General features: G+C 36.4%; 1 protein-coding gene across 4 annotated transcripts in view; it reads right to left on the reverse strand.

The window, feature by feature from the left end:
- The window catches only part of Tasor (transcription activation suppressor), a 53,649-nt gene that overhangs the window by 4,642 nt on the left and 28,226 nt on the right, over positions 1-20,781 (reverse strand). For 2 of the 4 annotated variants that reach the window (XM_074043990.1, XM_074043991.1), the window contains exons 12-21: positions 19,456-19,528; positions 19,265-19,336; positions 16,624-17,325; positions 14,032-14,426; positions 12,547-12,691; positions 11,283-11,342; positions 6,193-6,998; positions 2,998-3,120; positions 1,425-1,584; positions 847-955 (exon numbers count right to left, since the gene is read on the reverse strand). In XM_074043990.1, coding sequence (XP_073900091.1) covers positions 847-955; positions 1,425-1,584; positions 2,998-3,120; positions 6,193-6,998; positions 11,283-11,342; positions 12,547-12,691; positions 14,032-14,426; positions 16,624-17,325; positions 19,265-19,336; positions 19,456-19,528 — 2,645 coding nt within the window. Of the gene's footprint in view, positions 1-846; positions 956-1,424; positions 1,585-2,997; positions 3,121-6,192; positions 7,122-11,282; positions 11,343-12,546; positions 12,692-14,031; positions 14,427-16,623; positions 17,326-19,264; positions 19,337-19,455; positions 19,529-20,781 lie in introns of all 4 variants that reach the window. The other 2 variants (XM_074043989.1, XM_020171821.2) reach the window with 1 other exon arrangement.

Here is a 20,781-nt window from a genome sequence, read left to right on the forward strand (position 1 = left end):
GGAAGACAGAGATCAGGAGAATCCTGGTTCAAAGCCAGCTTAGGCAAAGACCCTATCTCAAAAATACCAAACACCAAAAAGAGCTGGCAGAGCGGCTCAAGTAGTAGAGGTCCTGACTAGCAAGCATAATCCCTGAGTTCAAAACCCAGTAACACAAACACAAAGAATTGCCCTATGCCTACATGACAGACTTTGAAGTTTTAAAAAAATGAACTGCTATTTAACCCTGAATTTCTGGGAAAATGTGCCATGGAAGGCCAATAGGTATTGCAAAAACAAAAGTTCTGTGATTTGTTTAGGAAATGCTAACTCATACACAATAAAACAAAACCCTTAAGTATACTTTCTGAAATCCTTTAATGTGTTAATTACATTTTATGGACTCTACTAAAAGGACATAGCGTCTCAAGCTCATCACTTCAATTGTATAGTCTCTTAAATGATTAGTGCTGCAAGACACTAATATTTTTAATATGACTTCCAGGCATATTAAAAATCAGAAACATGAATAAGATCAATCCTTGTCTAAGCATGTATGACTCTATCAGATTAGCTACCTAGTGTCCTTCCCTGAGAGAAGGCCTGATCTAGACAGCATATACAGGACAATGGGTCAGAATGCCCATCCAATGCAATTATTCTAGATCCACAAGCAGATTAAAACAATTTTAACTATACATTTAACCTTACCCAATGCCAACCAAACAATCTACACTCCACTCTGACTGGCTATGGACATGTGAAAACAGCACCACCCATAATCCACAAACATGGGAAAAAGAGAAAAAGTAGTTTCATGGGAATGAGTTTAAAGTCAGCAACCATTAATTTTTTTCCAAACCTTACCTGCCCAGTTCCTTTAGTTTTTTCTGGAATTTACAGTGGACTTTCCACTGCCATTTTCCTTCTGGAGTACTAAGTTCTTCAAGGAATGTCAAAAATTTTTTAAGGCTCTCTGTTAGAGACAATGAAGTTCATTTACATTTCAATAAATAATAGTCTACTCCACACCTGAAATGTGAAAGTACCTGTTCTTATATAGAAACATCAACTTTCCTATGTGCTATTTTCATTCTCCCACCCCTAAAGGGAAAGACAGCTCTATAAAAGCCTAAAGCTCTTAAAAATTTAACAGCTACACATTAACAACAACAACAACAAAATGACAATAGCAGTACCAGAAGGAATCCAAGTTTGAGAGCAGGTAACTTTACACCAGATTTACAGGAACGTATTTGAAAAGACTAAGAGAATGGGGAAGAAATTTGAGGTAGTAAAAGCTCAGGAAAAGATGGAAATGTACTAGTTATCAGTGAATGGCACATAAATAGGTAATAAAAAAATACAAGTTCTTAGTTTTACTTTAAACACCCAGAGGAAAAAAAACAAGACATCACATGCTGAAAAGAATGCATTAATCTTACCAATCGTGACAACCTCTGGATTCAGAATTGACTCATCAGACACAATAAAACCTCCAGATACAAATAACTCATTGTACGTATGATTTTTAACATCATCCAGGCTATCAACACCAGCAAAACTAACACAGGGGAGCTTCTTTAAAGTCACCAAGCCAGGTACCTGTGAAATATCCCAACAAAAATAGAAATAAGGAAGGAAAAGGATTCAAGTGTGAAGTAACCTATGAGAAAAAAAAACTAACAAATTGCATTATGGCTCATCTATATTAATATATTGCATCTGGAATGTCACAAAAAAATATTTCCCAAAAATAAAACCGAGAATTTGTGCTAGGAATTTACCATGAAAGGAAGAACACTTAACTATAGAAATTTACAATACTAGCCTATCTCTAACTGATGAATGCAACTCAGTATTCAAAATGGGCAAGTGCCTATCTGCTAGGACACACATGAAAGGCCTAACACTTGAGTTAGGCTTGTAACACCAAATTAGGGTAATACCAAATCCAAGGGATAGAGGGGACTAACTGGTATGGCAAAGAAGTGGCACAAAATAGATTCTGCCCAGACAATTACACATGAGAACAATATAGTTAGCACACACCCTAGCATTTAAGGACTCAGTACTTTTATTAATCTTGGCTAATTTGAGTTTGACAGGGAAGATCTGTGATATACGGAAACCTAAAATTCTACAAAGGAACTGGACACCAGTGGCCAACGCCTATAATCCTAGCTACTTGGGAGGCTGAGATCTGGAATTCAAAAGATTCTATCTCCAAAAACTAGCCAGAGCAAAATGGACTGAAGGCATGGCTAAGTGGCAGAGTACCTGTTTTGCAAGTGTGAAGTCCAGAGTTCAAACCCCAGTCCCACAAAAATAAATAAATTGCAGAGGTATAAATGACACAAACTGATTCACGGACAGGTGCTTGAATATTTATCTTCTTTAAAATGAAGTTTTCAGGGGAGGGGGTGAATTCAACTATGATACATTTGGTACATTGCAAGAACCTTTGTAAATACTCCAATGTACCCCTCACCCAGCACAACAATAATATAATAAAATTTTAAAAAAGGAGTTCTATCTTTTTATCTGTGCACTGGTAACATGCTTGTAGTCCAGGCTACCTCTGAGGCTGAGATCTGGAGTATATCGGTTCAAGGCCAGCCTGGGCACAAAGTTAGTGAGACACAGTGGTGTGTACCTGTCATCACAAATTACTTGGAAGGCTGAGACTGGAAGAATTTTGGTTCTTTGCCAGCTAAGGCAAAAAAGTTTGTGAGATCTCAGTGGGAAAAAAGCTGGGCATGTAGCATGTATATTTCATTCCGGTACCAGTGGGAAACGTAAAATAGGACTGCAGTCCAGACTGGCCTGGGCTTTTTGCAAGACTTTATCTCCAAAATAACCAGAGCATGAAGGGCTGGAGGCATGGCTCAAGTGGTAGAGGGTCTACCTAGCAATCAAAGTTTAATTCAAACCCCAGTACCTCAAAAAGAAAAAAAACAGGTGTGGGGAAGTCCTTTAAAAAAATCAAAATATATAGTGACTGACTTAATAATCTACCTTGTGAATGAAGCCTGCAATGTCTTCATTTTGAATAATAATCAATAGTTTATCTAATTTTGATCTTCTTTCCAAAAACTGTTCTGGATGACATTCTGTATTGCCCAATTTGGTAAGATATTCCTGTTAAAGAAAAACAACTAAATCAACATTGAAAAGCTTTTCTATAAACATCAATTTAACACGTGAAATGCAACATGAACTGGTAAGTTCAACTACATCTAGGACACTCAACTATGAACTTTCACTCTAGGAAACCTCAAAGTTCATCAAATACATTCTTCTCTGATAGAAGAGGAATCAAAAGGTCAAAGTTTCAGCAATCCCACTTTCACAATGTTAAAATGCTATGCAACTAAAGTCAACTAATTTTAAAAATGGATTAGCCCACTCCTGACCCAGCTGTGTTTGTTATTAAGGGAAACCCAGAGCCTAATCATTAACCACTCCCTTTTTCCCTTTTTCTTTTCCTTAAGCAGGCTCATGGTTATTTGCAACAATATTACTGGGATATGCCTCCTTCAGAGTTCTAAAACATTTTTATGACTACAGCTCAAAAAACATTCAATATACAGCTTTCAATATGTACAACAGTATTCACAAGTTAATTAGCCATTTATGCCAAAATAAACTATCCCATCTAACATCTTTCTGAGGACATAGGCAATAAATCCATGGAGAGTTCCCTTTAGTCTTTGTTTGCTGGTAAAATCCTGAACTCTTAAGCAAACTGCAGGATCTTAGAGGTCACATTCCTCATTCCACAGACACAGATTACGTCAAAAAGCCATAATCAAAAGTCAGCTTGCTTTACAACAAGTCCACTGCTCTTTTAAAAGCTGCCAAAAGTGTCACACTTAAAGAAGACATTTTTGTATAATCCTGAACTAAGGCCACATCTCCTTAGACAGAATTTGCTGTAGACTCTGAAGATTCTGGGTTGATACGAGACTAATTTAGAGTAAGTTAATAAAAAGGTAAATTACTGCCTGACAGGCTTGCTGGTGGTTTTGGTCTTTTCACATTAAGTAACTTTAAAGTCAGGGTTTTTGGGAGTCAGTACTGGGCCTCATGCTTGCTAGGGTAGACACATTACCACCTGAGCCACTCCTCCAGCCCTCAAGTTTATTTTTGATAAGGCCTCTTACAATAACAAAAGTCTTGACTACAGAAACACTTAGGAAGTGTAAATTTCTATTCATAGTCTTCTACTCTATTTTTGTTGGAAATTTTCCAATGGACAGTGATCCAATGGACACTGATTAAAAGAATTAAAATTCCAGTCAGGTATGATAGTGCATGCCTATAATCCCAGCACTGGGCTACGTAGTGAGACCGTGTCTAAAGTTCCAATGTGACTTCCTATCAGATGTATAAATTAAACAGTCTCTTATTCTATACAAAGTAAATAATGACAAATATGTTCTATGCTACAATAGACTCAAAGGACCATTCATAAGGAAATGCACTTGTATCCTTTCAATCTAAATGTCACATCTTTGTGTTACAATCCATTAAAAAAGAGGATAGTCAGGCATGCCTGACTGGTATGGTAGGCATGGTAGGGCACGCTTGTAAGTAATTCCAGTGAGACAGTAGGCGAAGGTAGGATCATCATGGTCTAAAGAAGCTGGCCCTAAGCAAAAAGCATGAGGCCCTGTCTGAAAAATAATTAAAGTAGACAATGGCTGAGGATAGGGCTCAAGTGGTAGAACTACTGCCTAGCAAGTGTGAGGCCCTAAGTTCAAATCTCAGTATCACCAAAAAAAAAAAAAAAATGTGGAGGGAGGTGGAGTTAGGCCAAATGCATTAGGAACCATGCCCAATCTATTCTCTCACCTAGCACTAAACCAATGTGCACCTAATGACCCAAAGAGTTCTGTGCTCAGGAACGTGTTGGGGGGTGGGAGGGAAATGGGATAAGAAGTTCTACATTTTATCACACAAAGCAAAAATGCAACCAAGTCTATTTTTATCTTGCAAAGAACCCATAAGGGTCAGTAAGGCAAACACAACTGGACTTTACTGGACTTTAGTACTATGAATCCTCTTTCATCTCCATGCTCTTCATGTCCTCCTTGGGGATTTCACATGAAGCATTCTGACATCAGCGATCCCAGAGATTGCTGATGAGTTGAGACTTATCAGTAGTACTGAGCTTCTGGGCCACTCTAGGTGTAAGTCACTTATTTATAGTCCCTCTGCTTCCTCTAACAAAACAGGCAGAAACTCCACTCATGGTAAATTAGTTACATAAGTGGGAATAAGCATTTATTTTAAAACCCAAGGCATCCCCTAATTAAGGAACTAAAAATCCTGAAGCTTATTAAACCATTAATACAATTATTCCAGTGTGTTACCACTTACATACCTACTGTTAACCAATTTTACCTATCTATGTCAATACTGATACATGCAAAAGTATATATGTATCTAAACCAAATACTTGAAATGTTACTCATAACATTTGCAGAAAAATATACCTTACAGTGACTTATTTTTCATTATTGAAGAATCTTTCACAACCATCAAGTTTTTCGATCATAGTAAGGACACAGAAAATTATGATATAGCCAGGGTATCAGTGAGTGACCAAAAAAACATCATTAGGTCATCTCTGGACAATTCTGGTTTTGTATTTTCCGGTCAAGCTCCAAGAGATGAACACTGGCAACTTACTTTATCTCTGTATTTTTAATTTCCCTTCATTAAAAACTGAAATAAGCTACATTTAAAACCTCTCAATCAACAGTTTAGATATATCATGTACACACAGGCTGTTTTTCTTTTATAAGTGTGCTGAGGGTCAAACCAAGGCCTAATGAATGCTTGGCAATGTATTCCCACTGAGCTACATTCCCCCTCCTTGAAGTTACACATGCAAATGCTCTTTAAAATTCTACATTATGCTGGTGGAGTGGCTCAAGTGGGAGAGCGCCTGCCTAGCAAGCATGAGGCTTGAGTTCAAACATCAGTGCCACCGAAAAAGAAAGAAGTGTAAAATGCTTCACTAGATTATAAATTCTTAAGATATCAGATCATAAGTTTAGTTTAGTTCAATTTACTAATTTTTTATTCTAGTCTGAATTACTAAATTATGAAAACTATAGCTAACTTGTTTTAAAATTCCATTTTACAGATGTCAGACGAACAAGGCAAAGTTCATACATTACTATTACCTTCTCATTTAGTTACCTTTATTTCCTTAGAGAGAACACTCTCTTCTTCTTCATGAATATAAAACTTCACAGTATTTTTCTGTACATCTTTCATGATTTTAACCAAACTATTAAATACTTCAGGTTCTAACTGGCTTATGAAATTTGAAAGAGCTGGTTGGGAAGAAATGTTTACATCAGAGGGAGATGTTACTGTTTCTTTATCTAATGGTTCCCGGAAAGTATCATCAGGTTCAGTGTGATCTGAAGTCACCATTAACTCTGTGCCATGGTGTGGCTGGTTCATTTCTACTTCAGTGAAAGTCAAAGAGGAATGCTGTTCATTAGAGTTGGTGTCTTTCAAAGCATCACTACATAATGGCTCGAGGAGGTCTTTATTGTCGAAGTCACTTGAGGAAACTGATACGACATGTCTTCCCAGAGGATTCAATGCCATCTTAGTACCAGCATCAATAGGACTGACTGGTGGCAAATTCCCACCCTTTGCTGATGCTTTAATAATAATACTATTTAGTTTTTCATGCAATCCATCTACAAATTCCTGTACACCAGCTTTGGAAGTCTTAGAATATATGAACTCAGAAAGGCGTTTCATCTTCTCTTGTGTTGAAAAGATAGGTGTGGATTTTCTACTAACATATGAAACATTCTTTTGCTTCAAAATCTCTTCTATCTTCCTAGAAAAGAGAATGAACTCTCCTAACACTGTTCTCTCTGTAGTTTCGCTCACTGCTGGAGGCTCTGTTGCTGGCACACACTGCTCTTCCACTGTCACCACCTGACCTGTCAACACGTCATCCTCACTGGTGCCCTTCAGTGTGTCTGTAAATGGAGAGGATGGAAACTGGTAATCAGAACTTCTCTGTCTACTTATTACCCGGGGGTCGTTAGGAAAAGCCTCTGTCGGCGGCAGACACACCAGTTGTTCTTCTGGTGATTTCATACCTATACAGGAAGAGTTTATTATTATAAGAGCAATCCAAAAAGATAACATTTAAAAATAAAAAATCTCAACTCAGAAAAAAAAATATCAAATATATGTTTAGAACTAATTATAGGATCAGGAATTTAAATAAAAACTTCAAATACTGGAGTGAACTCTATTTCCTAGGCAGGTGCTCCATCACTTGAACCTTGCCCCAGGATCATGAACCCTACCTAGTCCCTATATTCCCTACTGATGGACTGGGCTTTGGGTTTCAGTAGACAGAATAACAACTTTGAATATTAGTTATTTTCTTTCAGAGTATTCAAATCAGGCCTATTTAGCATCAGGACACAGGTTAAATCATTTTCTTCTTTCTGCTTTCTTACCATTCTATAGATCTGACTTTAATAGACCTGGTTGTCTCTTTTTTTACAGTACTGAGGCTTGACTCTTGCTAGGCAGGCACTCTACCACTTAAGTCTCTCCGCCAGCCCAACAGACATGTTTTGGTCAGGATGGATGGTCAGTTGCATCAGCTTGCTCAATTCTTTGCCAAATAATGGTAACACCCCTTCCTTCATATGAGAATTTAGTATAAAGCAACTAAAAGATGGCCAAAAAGTAATGTGGGAACAACTGCCAATCATTTAGCATCTAGGAAAATTAATCTTATCTGGTGCTCTTACTTTTGGAGTTGGTTAGTGGATTTCATGCATTGTTACAGAATTTTTTTTAATCAATAAGAGAGTCAATAAGGCCAGAAGAGAACTTATTTCATAGTTGCATTAACAGTAATATCTTTGATAGTGCTTTCATAAATGTTGTCATTTTGTTTGGAAAAAACTCCAGGGGAATACAGAATAGTTACCATCTAATTTTAGAAAAAGGTCTTTCAGTTAGCTGACAATAATAGGACTACAACCTCTGACTTGTGACAATGAGTTCAATCCACAAGATCATACTGTTTTCCCCACATGCCTAAATTCAAACATGGTATGTTTTTGAAACTACTTTACAAAACAGATAGGCACATGAGTCCATTTTAAAGAAACAGGGGGAAAATAGCCAGGTGTGACGTACATCTGTAATCATGGTACTTGGGAAGCAGAGACAAGAGGACTACAAGTTCAAGGGCTTCCTAGGCTTACACAGCAAGACCCTGTCTCAAAAAAAGCCTGGGTGCTGTGGCTCATATCTGTAATCTCAGCAACTCAGTAAGCAAAAATCAAGAGGATCACAGTTCAAGGTCAGCTGGCGCAAAAAGATAATGCAACTCCAATCTCAGTCAGTAAATTGGGTATGGTGGCATACACCTGTCATTCCTATCACATGGGAGGCTGCAAGCAGGATGATTATGGTCTGAGGTCAGCCCCCATGCAAAATTTCAAGGCCCTACCTCACTACCTGAGGGAAAAAAAAGTAAAGCAAAACAGGGCTGAGTGGCAGAGCACCTGCCTAGCAAGTTGGAGGCCCTGAGTTCAAACCCTAGAACTGCTTAAAAAAAAAAAAAAAAAAAAAAAAACGGGGAGGGGGATTGGACACATATTAACTGCAATTTATAGTGATACTGTATTTTAGAAAAAGAAAAACTTCATTTTTGCCCAGAAGACTGTATCACACAATTTTAACCTTTAACAGATTAATTTTCCGTAAGTCTTAACCAACATTTCCTAACAAATCACTGCTACAGCCAGGCACTGGTGGCTTATGCCTATAACCCTAACTACTTGAGAGACTGAGATCAGGAGGAATGCAGTTCAAGGCCAGCCCAGGCAAACAGTTCATGAGATCCCCATCTCCAAAATAACCATAGCAAAATAGACTGGAGGTGTAGCTCAAGCAGTAGAGCATATGCTATGCAAACCTAAAGCCCTGGGTTCAAACTCCAGTCCCATCAAAAAAAACAAACAAACAAACAAAACAAAAACAAGCCAGTGCTATAGTACAGGAAATGGTGCCTCTAAATCAGAAGATCTAGGTACAAGTTTTGAAGCTTACAGTACTTTAAAGATTTGGTCAAGTTTACACTCAAGTGTAGTATTATGTGTCTTGACACAAAACTCAGTTTTGATTTTCCCTAAAGATGTAAATAACCTTAGCAGCAGTCAACTTGTGACAGTCTCTACCAATCCTGGTAGTTCCCATAAACTACTGTTCTCCTGCAAAGGCACTTGTCAGTACAGAAAAAGACCATAAAAGGTCCATTAAGTGAAACTAAGAAAGAGAACAAAATATCCAATTTGCCAAGATCAGAATTAAAACTATGAAATTAATAAAACAAAATTCAAATTATGTAAAATTATTCCGGAATACTGACTGTTTTGAATATCTCTCTTAAATGTCTATAGGGCATATAATTAATTGGTAACAAAGGTTGATGCATTAGGAGAAAACTTAATGCACTTACTTTTAGTATTGTTTGAATTCTTGATTTATGTACCACTGTCAAATATCTGATTCATTCAAATAAAAACATGAATTGTTTACTTAAAAAAAATGGGTTGGAGAAGACTATAATTTTAAAACTATAGTTGGTTGGTTAGTTTCTGGAGACAGGGCCTCACTATGTTTTCCAGGTTAGCCTGGAACTCACTATGTAGGCCAGGCTGACCTCAAATTCATGATCTCCTGTCTTCTAAAGTGCTGGGATTACATGTGTGTAGCACCATGCCTGGTTCTGAATTATCTTAAACAAAATACCTGCTCCCAAAATTTATAGCTAAATATCGGAAATAAACCATAGCTTATTCCTGAAGGGCTATCATTTTTAAAGGGATTTAAAAAAAATTTTTTTATTTAAGTGTAACTTAAATCACATGGAAAATTTCCTGTATTTAAAAACCTTAAACACCAAATAAGTCCCTTTTTAACAATATGAAAAATTACAACCTAATTGTATTTTGCACAAATTTCCATGTGATTTTTAAAATCAACAACTTAAAAAAAAATCACACATCATCTACAAATTACTTAGAAGATACATACGTGATTTTTACTGTCTTTCAGCACTGCAGTATTTTGACTTCTAAGCGATAAGGGAGCTCTCTAAGGCAGCATAATAGAGGTATCTACACTCTCAGTTACAAAATATGAATACAGTATCCCAAATAAAAAGAATTCATGTGCCAACAGTGCATTTTGAAGCACAAACAAGATATCTGCTGCCCCAATGAGAAGGAATTACTGGTAGATACACATTATGGATGGAACTTTAATATAATGTTAAGTGAAAGAGCCAAATACACAAGAGCTATGTGGGTTCCATTTATCTTAAGTATAAGAAGAGGCAAAATCTATGGTAAAAGAAGTGATCTTAGTGGTTACCTACTCTGAATAGGTAGAGTACAGACTTGGACAATGTAGAAGAAAATCTGGGGTGCTAAAATGTTCTAACTTAGGTGTTTGTTCACATGTGTATACCATATGTAATACTTCACTGAGCTCTACACTACAAATTCGTGCATGCTTGTACATGCTACATTATCTGTGGTTTCTTTCATTTTATAAATCATCTTTTCTTGAAGGAAACAAAGATCTTAAAGAAGACTATGAAAAGGATTTTTTTCCCTTAATTCTAAAAGGGAAGGAACTACTAAAGATCTACTAAGAAAAGTCATTTATCTTTCCTTCTAAATTAAAAAAAAAAAGACTTCTGAAAAAGTAAGATACAACAAAATAAAAACAGATCACTGCCAAACTCTAAGAAAACAATGCCCACTATCACCTGCAGGGAACTGACTGAACTCTGAAGAGGCTAGTCAACATCAGTATTATCTGCATGTGTTTCTGAAACCAGAAAGCTCCTTAATATCTGATTTAAACTATCTACAGAAGCTAGCTTTATCATAAGAAGAACTAGGTTAAAAAATTAAGAATATAAACAGTTATATGAATAAGATAAGTGGTTTTACCTTCTGGTATTTTTTAATTTAAAGGAAACTTTTAAGACTCTAATAGGTGAATAAAACTTAATCTATGAATATTCAGTGACTTCTTTGAGCACACTGTTTAGAATAAGAACATCTGATAAAACTCAACCAGTAATTTAAGTATAAATATGGTGCTGTCCCAACTTTTCTATAATTAGCAGAACTTAATGCCCTAATGATGGAGATGAGAAATACAAGTAGCCCTTCTGAAGAAGGGCACATTCGGAAGAGCAAAGCAAGCCTTCTTACCTGCTGTTTGTTTCTCACCGTGTTTCCCCAGCTGGTCCTCTGGGCTTCTTGAATTCCCTCCTGAGGGAAAGCATCCATTAGATTTGTAGACTCTCTTCAGATACCAGTGACAGCTATTAAGCACCTTTCAGACCACCTCAAATGCTAACAAATTGAAATATTCCTTGTTTTGCCTAAAATATTCCTGAAGACTCGATTGGAAATGAGAAATTGCATCCCTTTCCATTCAAGTGATAATGGAGACAATACCTAGATGCAGTACATTCAAATGACTCTCAATACAAGTATGAAAGCATTCACATGAAAAATTGTTAGGATAATTATTATCTATCAGTTAGTTCCCTAGTCTATTTCTCCCACTCAAGGCAATGTCTCCAGCTCAGAAAAGTTATCAGTTCCCTCTCTAGCATCATGTCTAAGCCTTTTGTCCTTTCTATTAAGAGCCCATGGAAACTCATCAAGTCTTAGCAATTATTCTCAGAATCCTTGGTAATTTCTTAAGTTTTAAGTCACAAGTCAACTTATATTTTATGAAACAGCCATTCTGGTTTTTTTTTTTTTCTTCTTCCTAAAAAGTTAAATAAAAGGCTAGGAATGGAGACGATGCGCCCTGGAAACATTTCCAAAACTATTTTGCTAAAAAGATTAGTAAGAACTTAGACTATTAAGAGCATGTTATTTGTGTGTTTGCACAGAGATATTAGATTACTGCAAATGATAATATTCTGAAAGACTCAATATGCTTTCTCAGGATAGATGCACTTGGGCATTTCACATCATTCTCTAAGATCCAATTTCTTTGAGGTAATCCAGTATTAAGAAATCAAATTTCTTTCCAACAGATGATCCTTAACATGACACTCACGACTGTTGGTTATACTGAAGCTTCCTCAAGTAAGCTGAGAAGTAATGGCTGCCCAAAAAGCATCATTTCACCTTTGTACCTACTTCCACTTGTAAGAAAGTCAGTTTCTACAAAAAGTTTTCATTTGATAGTCTGCATGCTAAGTTCTATAGGGAGAGTATGCATGCCCCAAGTCCCTCTCTTGTTATTAACAGACCCTTTTGCAGATACTTGCTGATGATATCCAAGAATATCAACACTTTATAATAAACAGTATATTACTCAAAAGAAGACTCTGAAGATGTCAGAGCCAAGTAAGATGAGACACCCAGTGATCAAAGAATGGAAATCTAGAAGGGATGAAATCCTTCAGAAAACTGAAGCAAACAAACCTAAGAGCTAGTATATACCTGTTTTTACCTGTAATTGGAATCAGTTTCCAATGTATTTCCGTCTCTTCAACATTATTTGACTTAGGCTGCTGTCTCCGGAACCCATGTTCAATGGGAACAGAGGGACACAAACTGCACTCTTCAAAATTATTGATGTTAATTAAATTTGGATCCTAAAAATTAAAGCACATATTCAACAGCTTTATTTCCATCTAATTTTAATGTAAAGAATAAACAACTACTTTTCCCAAGTAAATTCATAAACTTCAATTTAAACACATACAAATGAGTAATATCAACAAGATATGCAGTCTCGTATTTTAATGTTGATTTAAAGCAGTGATTGGTACACTTTCAAGTTACAGCATCAGACTGTAAATATTTCAGGTTCTGAGGGCCATATACTCAATACTGCCCTTGTAGTAGAAAGGCAACCACAGGCAATACCTAAATGAAAAGATATAAAAGCAGGAAGTGGGCTCAGTCAGTGCACACTCCTGTCATCCTGAGTATTAACTATATTGGGATGATATTAATGATACAGGTTAGTTTCTCAATGCTTATACTACACACAAGTCTCTTAGTATCATTTTTTTCCCCTAAAATAAATATCCCAAAACTATATGAGAGAAAGGGTGGGACATGCACATATGATTTTTATTCAAAGGCAGAGAAGAATAAATTTGAAATAAGCCCTTAGCTCAAACAGGAGAGCAGCTGACTAGCAAGTGCAAAGCCCTGAGTTCAAACCTGCACACTGCGGGTGGGAGGGGGGGAGGCAGAGGGAGAGACAAAGAAAACAAGAGAAAAAAAATCCTTAGGAATATGATGCCATCCTGGTACTGTTCTCAATGTGCAGCCACTCCTTTAAAGAGGTAAGGCTACAATCCAGGTAGAAATCAGTACTCTTAAGAACATACCGTGAATAAACTGGATACCCTAATAAGCAAGACTGAGCTAATCCCAAAGGCCACTCATTTCCATTCGTATTTGCATGAGAAATACAAAGGACCTAGCTTTATTTGTTACTCTGGGGCACTGAGCTCAGTTGCTTCATCTGCCTCACCTTTGACTTCTATTACTGCCTGCAAAAAGGAGCCAACATTTTCGGGAGTCAATTTTATTATGAAACAATACAGACTTAATTCCCAATGTCATTTCTGACAAACATTGTCTAGTCTTACTTCTATTTTCATTTATATACATATATACATAATATTACGTATATACAAATAGATACATAATATAATGTATATATAATATATACATGCATATGTATGTACATATTATAAAGCCTAAAAGGAAGGAAGGAAAACAACTACTTCACCACTTACCTCTTTGTAACAAGGAAAGTCAGAAGTACCCTCTGAACAGACATCTCTACTTAAAGTATGTATACCTTAGTTCTTTCAGAAGAAAAAAAAAAAAAAGCACTCCCTGAAGCATACTCATATCCTATTTTTGACACACACTAACAAAAGAAACAAAGATAAGCCAAAAGACATATGCTTACTTCTTTCACATGTAGCTTATGGTCAGTGCCTATGTCACTGGTAGAACCACCAGGAAACTTCAAAGATGTTGTATCAACTTCTAGCAATGGGCTTGGAACACCCTTAAAATGTGTATTTTCAATTTTTGCACAAGTAGGCTGCTCATATTCATTCTTGTCTGTGGTACAACTCAACTCATACTTATGCTTCTGCCTCAGCTCTTCATAGGCATCATCAGTATTCAACCCTAAGGCTTTGTTGACTGTGTCTGTCAGGGATGCATCAGAATGGCGTGCATTTGCAAGTGTTTCTGATAGCCAATTAAACAGCTTATGGATGTCCTTGTTACAGGTATCCTGCTGCTGTAGTCTCAAATCAGCATTGTGCCCAAGTAGGCCAATGGGCTGTGGAGACTCTGAAAATAAAGAAAAGTCATGACTTAATGTTTAAAAGCCACTATAAATATTTTAAAAATCAAATATACCTTAAAATTATTTGTTAGGCATTTATAGATAAGAACTCAATCAACTAGGGCTTACATTTTATAAATGTGCTCCACCCCTTACTTTACAAATATAATTGGTTCTAAAATCTTGCACATAGGCCAAAACTCTTAAAGTTATTGTATCATAAGTTAAGCATTCTATTAATAGGAAAATGAGCTCACGCATCAAGTTGTAAATATGAGTAATATGTATTAATAACTGTAACTGGGGCCAGGCATTATAGCAAAGGCCTACAATCATAGCTGCTTAGGAGTGGAGTTAGGAAGATCCCAGTTCAAGGCCATTAGGGGCTGGAAGGGTGGCTTAAGTGGTAGAGCACCCATGTAGGTATTTGCCAATACCAAAAAAAAGGTGTGCTTCCAGCCTTAAAATATAGAGACAAAAAAAAAGTACAACATGACTATACTAGTGAGAAAAACCTAAAAATCCAAGTCTGACAGTCACTAGTTTTAATCTATCTACACTTCTTTCCCTTGGGTCTATTGTAATTAGCATGATTTTCCCAATAAATAACTAGTGAAGCACGATTTCCACCCACAACTTCTTCACATACACAGAATTAATCAGTTACCAACTAAACTGGTACCAAGAAATAAGTATCATATTTGATGAGTGGCTATTTTATGTGCTCAGTGCTAAATAATACAGCAGTTTTTTCAATGTTTGAAGTCAGTCACAAATGAGTTCAAATAAGGATTTTACTACTAACCTTAGGTAACATTATTTAGCTCACCTTAAGTGGTTTTTTCATCTGCAAAAGGAGAATAAAAATGCCTACTATTCAAGAACTGAATGAGTCTATATACATGAATTACCTAGCATATAGCCAACACTTAAAACTCTGAAGACACAGATCAAATCAGGTGTGTTGGCACATACCTGTTATGCTAGAACTTGGGAAGCTGACACAGGATGACCTAGAGTTTGAGGCCAGATTAGGCTACATAGGGACAATGAATCTCAAAAAAAAAAAAAAAAAAAAAAAAAAAAAAAACCAAAAATAAAGACACAGGTCAATAGTATCAATGTGTATCACTGTCAATCAGTTGAGCACAAATCACAAATTCAAAGGAAGATAAAAGAAACAAAGACATTAAGAAGCAGAACAGTCTAAGGAAGGGCTGACATGTGAAGATATAAAACCTGGGCTGGTGGAGTAGCTTAAATGTCTACATAGAGCACTGTCTAGCAAGCTCAAGACCCTGAGTTCAAACTTCTGGAAGAAAAAAAAAGGTTGAGAACTACTGGTACAAATATAAAACTTGAAAAAGTAGATGGTACTTCAGAAAAAAAAGACAAGTAAAATACTGATCATAACATATGCTAAGGAGATATGAGTCTTAACCAAAGAACATGTGAAAGTGTGGGAAGCATGGCCAGACTGTGGCTAGTCTATACAATGCCTTGAAAAGCCAAGAACAGAAGATGAGATTGTTTACAAGTAACAAATCAATATGAAGAGCATGATACTGAAATGAGTCAAAGAAGTAAAAAGTCATCTGTTAGATGAGAACATGAAAACGATGACAACACTGGAAGAGTCACAGAGGTTGAGAAAAAAACCCTGAAATTTACTTTGGGCAATAGTACTGTGAAATAGTACTTTCTGCAATGACTAAAATGTTCTCTATCTGTATTGACCAATACAGTGATATGGCTGATGAAATGTATTTTTAATTAATTAAAAACAATCTAAACCAGCTAGCAACTACCATATTTTATACACAGAGAGAGAAAGAGAAAGAGAGAGAAAGAGCGAGCAATATAAAGAGGAAGTATAAAGTATACAGCGCAGTGAAGTATAAAGAAGGAAAGGATCCAGGCACAGTGAGTTAGCAAATGTTTTCTACACATGATCAGAGAATGATTATTTTAGGCTTCATGAGCCACAGTTTCTGTTTCAACTCTGCCATGATACTGTGAAAACAGCTATATCCCACACAAATGAATGGGCATGGCTATATTCCAATACAACTTTCTTTACAAAAATGGGGCAATTTAGATTTGCCCCTTAAGCTTTATAATTTGTAGATCTCAGTATTATGGAAAAGAGCTGAACTGATTTTCTGTACTTTTGGTTATTATAGCAGCAGTATGTTAGTTTACCTTCATACAGATGGCAATTTTCAGATAAACTGCTGGTTTTGGCGAGTTTTCTCATATTTTCAGGTAGATCCTCAAGCTTCCTCTTCAGAACAGTTTTGTTTCTCATATCTTCTTTGTCTAGGTCCCCACCCACATTTTTTTTCCTACACTGAATTAAATTAATCAATTCTTTGACTCGATCCTTATCATAATCCAAAGAATGAGATGACTTTTGCTTTCCAGGTTTAATGCTTTCACTTCTTGAGTTAGTTCGTTTTCTAAATTTCATTTTTGTACCATTCATTTCTTCTTCTTGACCTTCATAATCTGAAAGTGGACTAAACTCTTGAAGTTTTCTATTTTCTTCAAATAGCTCTTTCAATTTAAAAATAGGTAACTGATACATTTCAGGCCGAAAAATATAGGTATGCAAACAGTCATCAATATGGGATTTATTTTTTGGTGCTGAGTACAGGAACTTTTTGTCATCTAACCGTGAATCGTATGGAAACATGATAAACTCTCGTTTACCTGAACCAAAACCTCGTTTAAAAAATTCCTTCACATACTTTTCAACAGCAGAATGAAAATTGACAGTATTTATACTTTTGAATTCCTTTCGACACTGAATCAAAGCAAACTGTAAAAATTGAGCTATTTTTAATACATCTGGCATGTTCTCATGCCTCTCCTGTGGTGCTGCACTGGTTGAACCTTTATGTGCTGCAAATAAAAACAAAATGCAACCCATGTTAGCAATCAAGAAATTAATTAAACACAGATCTACACACTGTCAAAAAGGGTATTAACAACATTTATACATTACTATTGAACCAAACAAGCATGTTCCTTAATATCTGTGTATATGTAGCAGAGGAAATACAGAGCATGCTTCTGCCTAAAACAGATCAGTAAGAAACTAAAACACAGCCCAAGCAGCTCAGAAAGTGGAAATCAGGAGAACCAAGGTTCAAGGACAGCCTGACCAAAGGGTTGGAGAGACCTCACCTCAACCAATGGCTGAGCATGGTAGTACTCATCAGGTATACAGAGAAAGCAGAAATAGGAGGATGGGGTCCAGGTTGGTCTCAGCATAAAGGCAGACCCTATCTCAAAAATAACCATAAATAGGGCTGCTGTAAGGGCTCAAGTGGTGGAGCGCCTGCCTATCAGGTATAAGCCCAGAGTTCAAAACCAGTACCACCAAAAAAAAAACAAAAAGGAAAGAAATGAAGACAAATACAAAACCAGAACACATTTTTAATGCAAAGACATTCACTTATGGAAGATCTTCATGTCTTCTTGGCCCTAGGCAATTCAAATGGTGGCAAGCAAAATATAAGGTGAAATAAAGAGAGAAAAGATCTGAAACTCCAACAAGACAATACCTGCAAATAATAGCAATGTCATTCTTATCTCTCATAAAGTATCAACTATAGCTTCTCATGTACCCTCTTCCCAATAAGCAGATATACAGGCACTAAGTAGTCACAACTGAGAATCATCCTTGATCCAACAGTAAACCATTAGTAGGAACTTTAGTTTAACATAGTATTCAAGTTTATTTTTAGAAAAGGTGAACAGCAAATTTTCTTTAACATCAGCACCCCAAACTCATATTAATTTGGAATGTCCTAATATTTAACCTGGTACATGATACTCTGAAGTGGCTAAAATGTGAATGCAAAAATGAACTGAAAGCCAGGCACTGGTGGCTCATGCCTGTAATCCTAGCTACTCAAGAAGCAGAAATTAGGATGATTGCAGTTTGAAGCTAGCCCAAGCGAATAGTTTGAGAGACCCTATCTCAAAAAAACCCATCACAAAAAATGGCTGGTCAACTGAGGCCAATAGGAAAAGGGGAACAGGTACTAGAGAAAAGGTTAGATCAAAAAGAATTAACCTAGAAGGTAACACCCACACACAGGAAATCAATGTGAGTCAATGCCCTGTATAGCTATCCTTATCTCAACCAGCAAAAACCCTTGTTCCTTCCTATTATTGCTTACACTCTCTCTACAACAAAATTAGAAATAAGGGCAAAACAGTTTCTGCTGGGTATTGGGGGGGGGAGAGGGAGGGGCAGAGTGGGTGGTAAGGGAAGGGGTGGGGGCAGGGGGGAGAAATGAACCAAGCCTTGTATGCACATATGAATAATAAAAGAAAAATGGAAAAAAAAAATGGCTGGTAAAGTGGCTCAAGGTGTAGGCTGAGTTCAAACCCCACTACCAAAAAAAAAAAAAAAACCCTAAATATGCTAAAAAAAATAAATCTCATAAAACCCTCAAAAGCTAAGCTGTAGCACTGTAACAATTATCATCAAACTTTATTAGCAAAAGCTAAGGGAAAAAAAAAAAAAGAAGAAGAAACTTCCACTGGGCATGGTATCACATGCTTGTAATCCCAGATACTCAGGAGGTAGAAATAGGATGGCAGTTCAGGACCAGCATGGGCAGAGTTAGTGAGATACCCTAGTACCACCAAAAAAAAAAAAAAAAAAAAAAAAAGTTTATAATGCTAATTCTTCCAAATACCCCCAATATTTCCCAAAACATGATGTAGTAAAGATAAAATGGTAAATTATCTGAGAATTTTTAATAAAATGTTGGTATTATTATTATGGTACTATTAGTAGTTGCTTTTTGATATCAGAGTAACTTACAAGTAACTATGCCTCTCGGTTCTTGAAACAGAAACAAAGCATGTAGTATTCGAGACTTGATAGTCTGGTGTTCTATAGAACAGAAGTCAAAATCATTAGCAAATAATACAGAAGCCAAATTCATAAGCAATGTATTTTAACTAAAAAAACAAAAAACTTTTAATTATAAAAATTAAAGAAAGAATACCTACCATATGGTGGAACCATCTGATAAGGAGAGAGAAGAAAAAGGAATCCTCGGTCTCCCAAAGGTTTAACAAGAACCTGCATTTTTTGAGAGAAAGAAGTAGTAGTTATATCTGCTTTACTACTACTCACCATAAGGCAGAGACACATAGAACATTCTACTAAATATGAAGGAAAAAGGTTTATAATCACCTTTTTAGTCAACATAGTGCTACTGAATTAAAAACACCTCCTCCTCAGCATGATGAAACAGAAGAACGAAGGAACAAACCACACCAACTCTGATTAGGAAGATTCCAGGCAAGTAAAAATTTATTTTCATTATAAAACAAGAGAATATTATTCCCCTAATTAACTGTGAAACCAATTTGTTAATTTTCCCCTGAGGCTATATAACCAAGAGCTGGCTGAGTGGCTCAAGTGGTAGAACACTAGCCCACAACCATGAGGCCGATTTCAAACACCAGTACCACCCAAAATAAAAACAACAACAAAAAAAGACTTCAATATTTTCCTCATCAATTCAAAAGACATTATTAGTGCAAGGCAATATGCTGGATTGTTGGCTATACAACATGCTTTGAAATAATGCCTTTTAAGAATTCAGGCTAATCTTGAATGAAATATGCTGCCATACTCTAATTCTACATATTAATGAGCACCTGTCAGAGGTCACACAATTTGACCTGCCAGAGATAACTAGAAAGTCAACCAACACAAGGTCCTTGGATCACAAGAAGTTTATAACTGGGTAGAGAGAGTAACACATGTAATACAAATAGTGATCTAACACAGAAAAGCTCCCCCAAGAGATTTACAAAGAGGAAAAGAAAAATACAGTTCATTTCCAGTAGTAAAAGATGGTGTAAGAAGGTTTACTAAGTGTACTCAAGGAAGAGTTTGAAGTATGGGCACAATGACAAGAGCCTAAGATTGTGGGAAGTACATTTTAGGAGAGACAACATCACAAGCAACATCCTAATACTTATGACTGGCAAGAGGGTGAGGAGAGATTAGAATAAATGTGTAAGTCTAGAAAGAAAGACAGGGGTCAGACTGTAAAAAAGACAAGAATTCCAAGTTACTCAGTAACGTCCTTGAGAGTATATATCATTTTAAGCTGAAGTATTTCTTTAAACAACAATAGTTAACTAAAAAGACTGAGGGCACTGTGCATGAGGGAAAAAAACCAATCTGATGCAAAATACTTATTTCAGGGGCTACTAAAATACTCCACACTATCTTTTGAGCTGCAGGATGGGTTATAAATGAGGAAGTGTACATGGCAGTTGATTCCAAAAGGATAGCTGCATTCTGATGAAAACTTATAC

The sequence above is a fragment of the Castor canadensis genome, chromosome 10 (genome assembly GCF_047511655.1).
Source record: "Castor canadensis chromosome 10, mCasCan1.hap1v2, whole genome shotgun sequence".
NCBI lineage: Eukaryota > Metazoa > Chordata > Mammalia > Rodentia > Castoridae > Castor > Castor canadensis.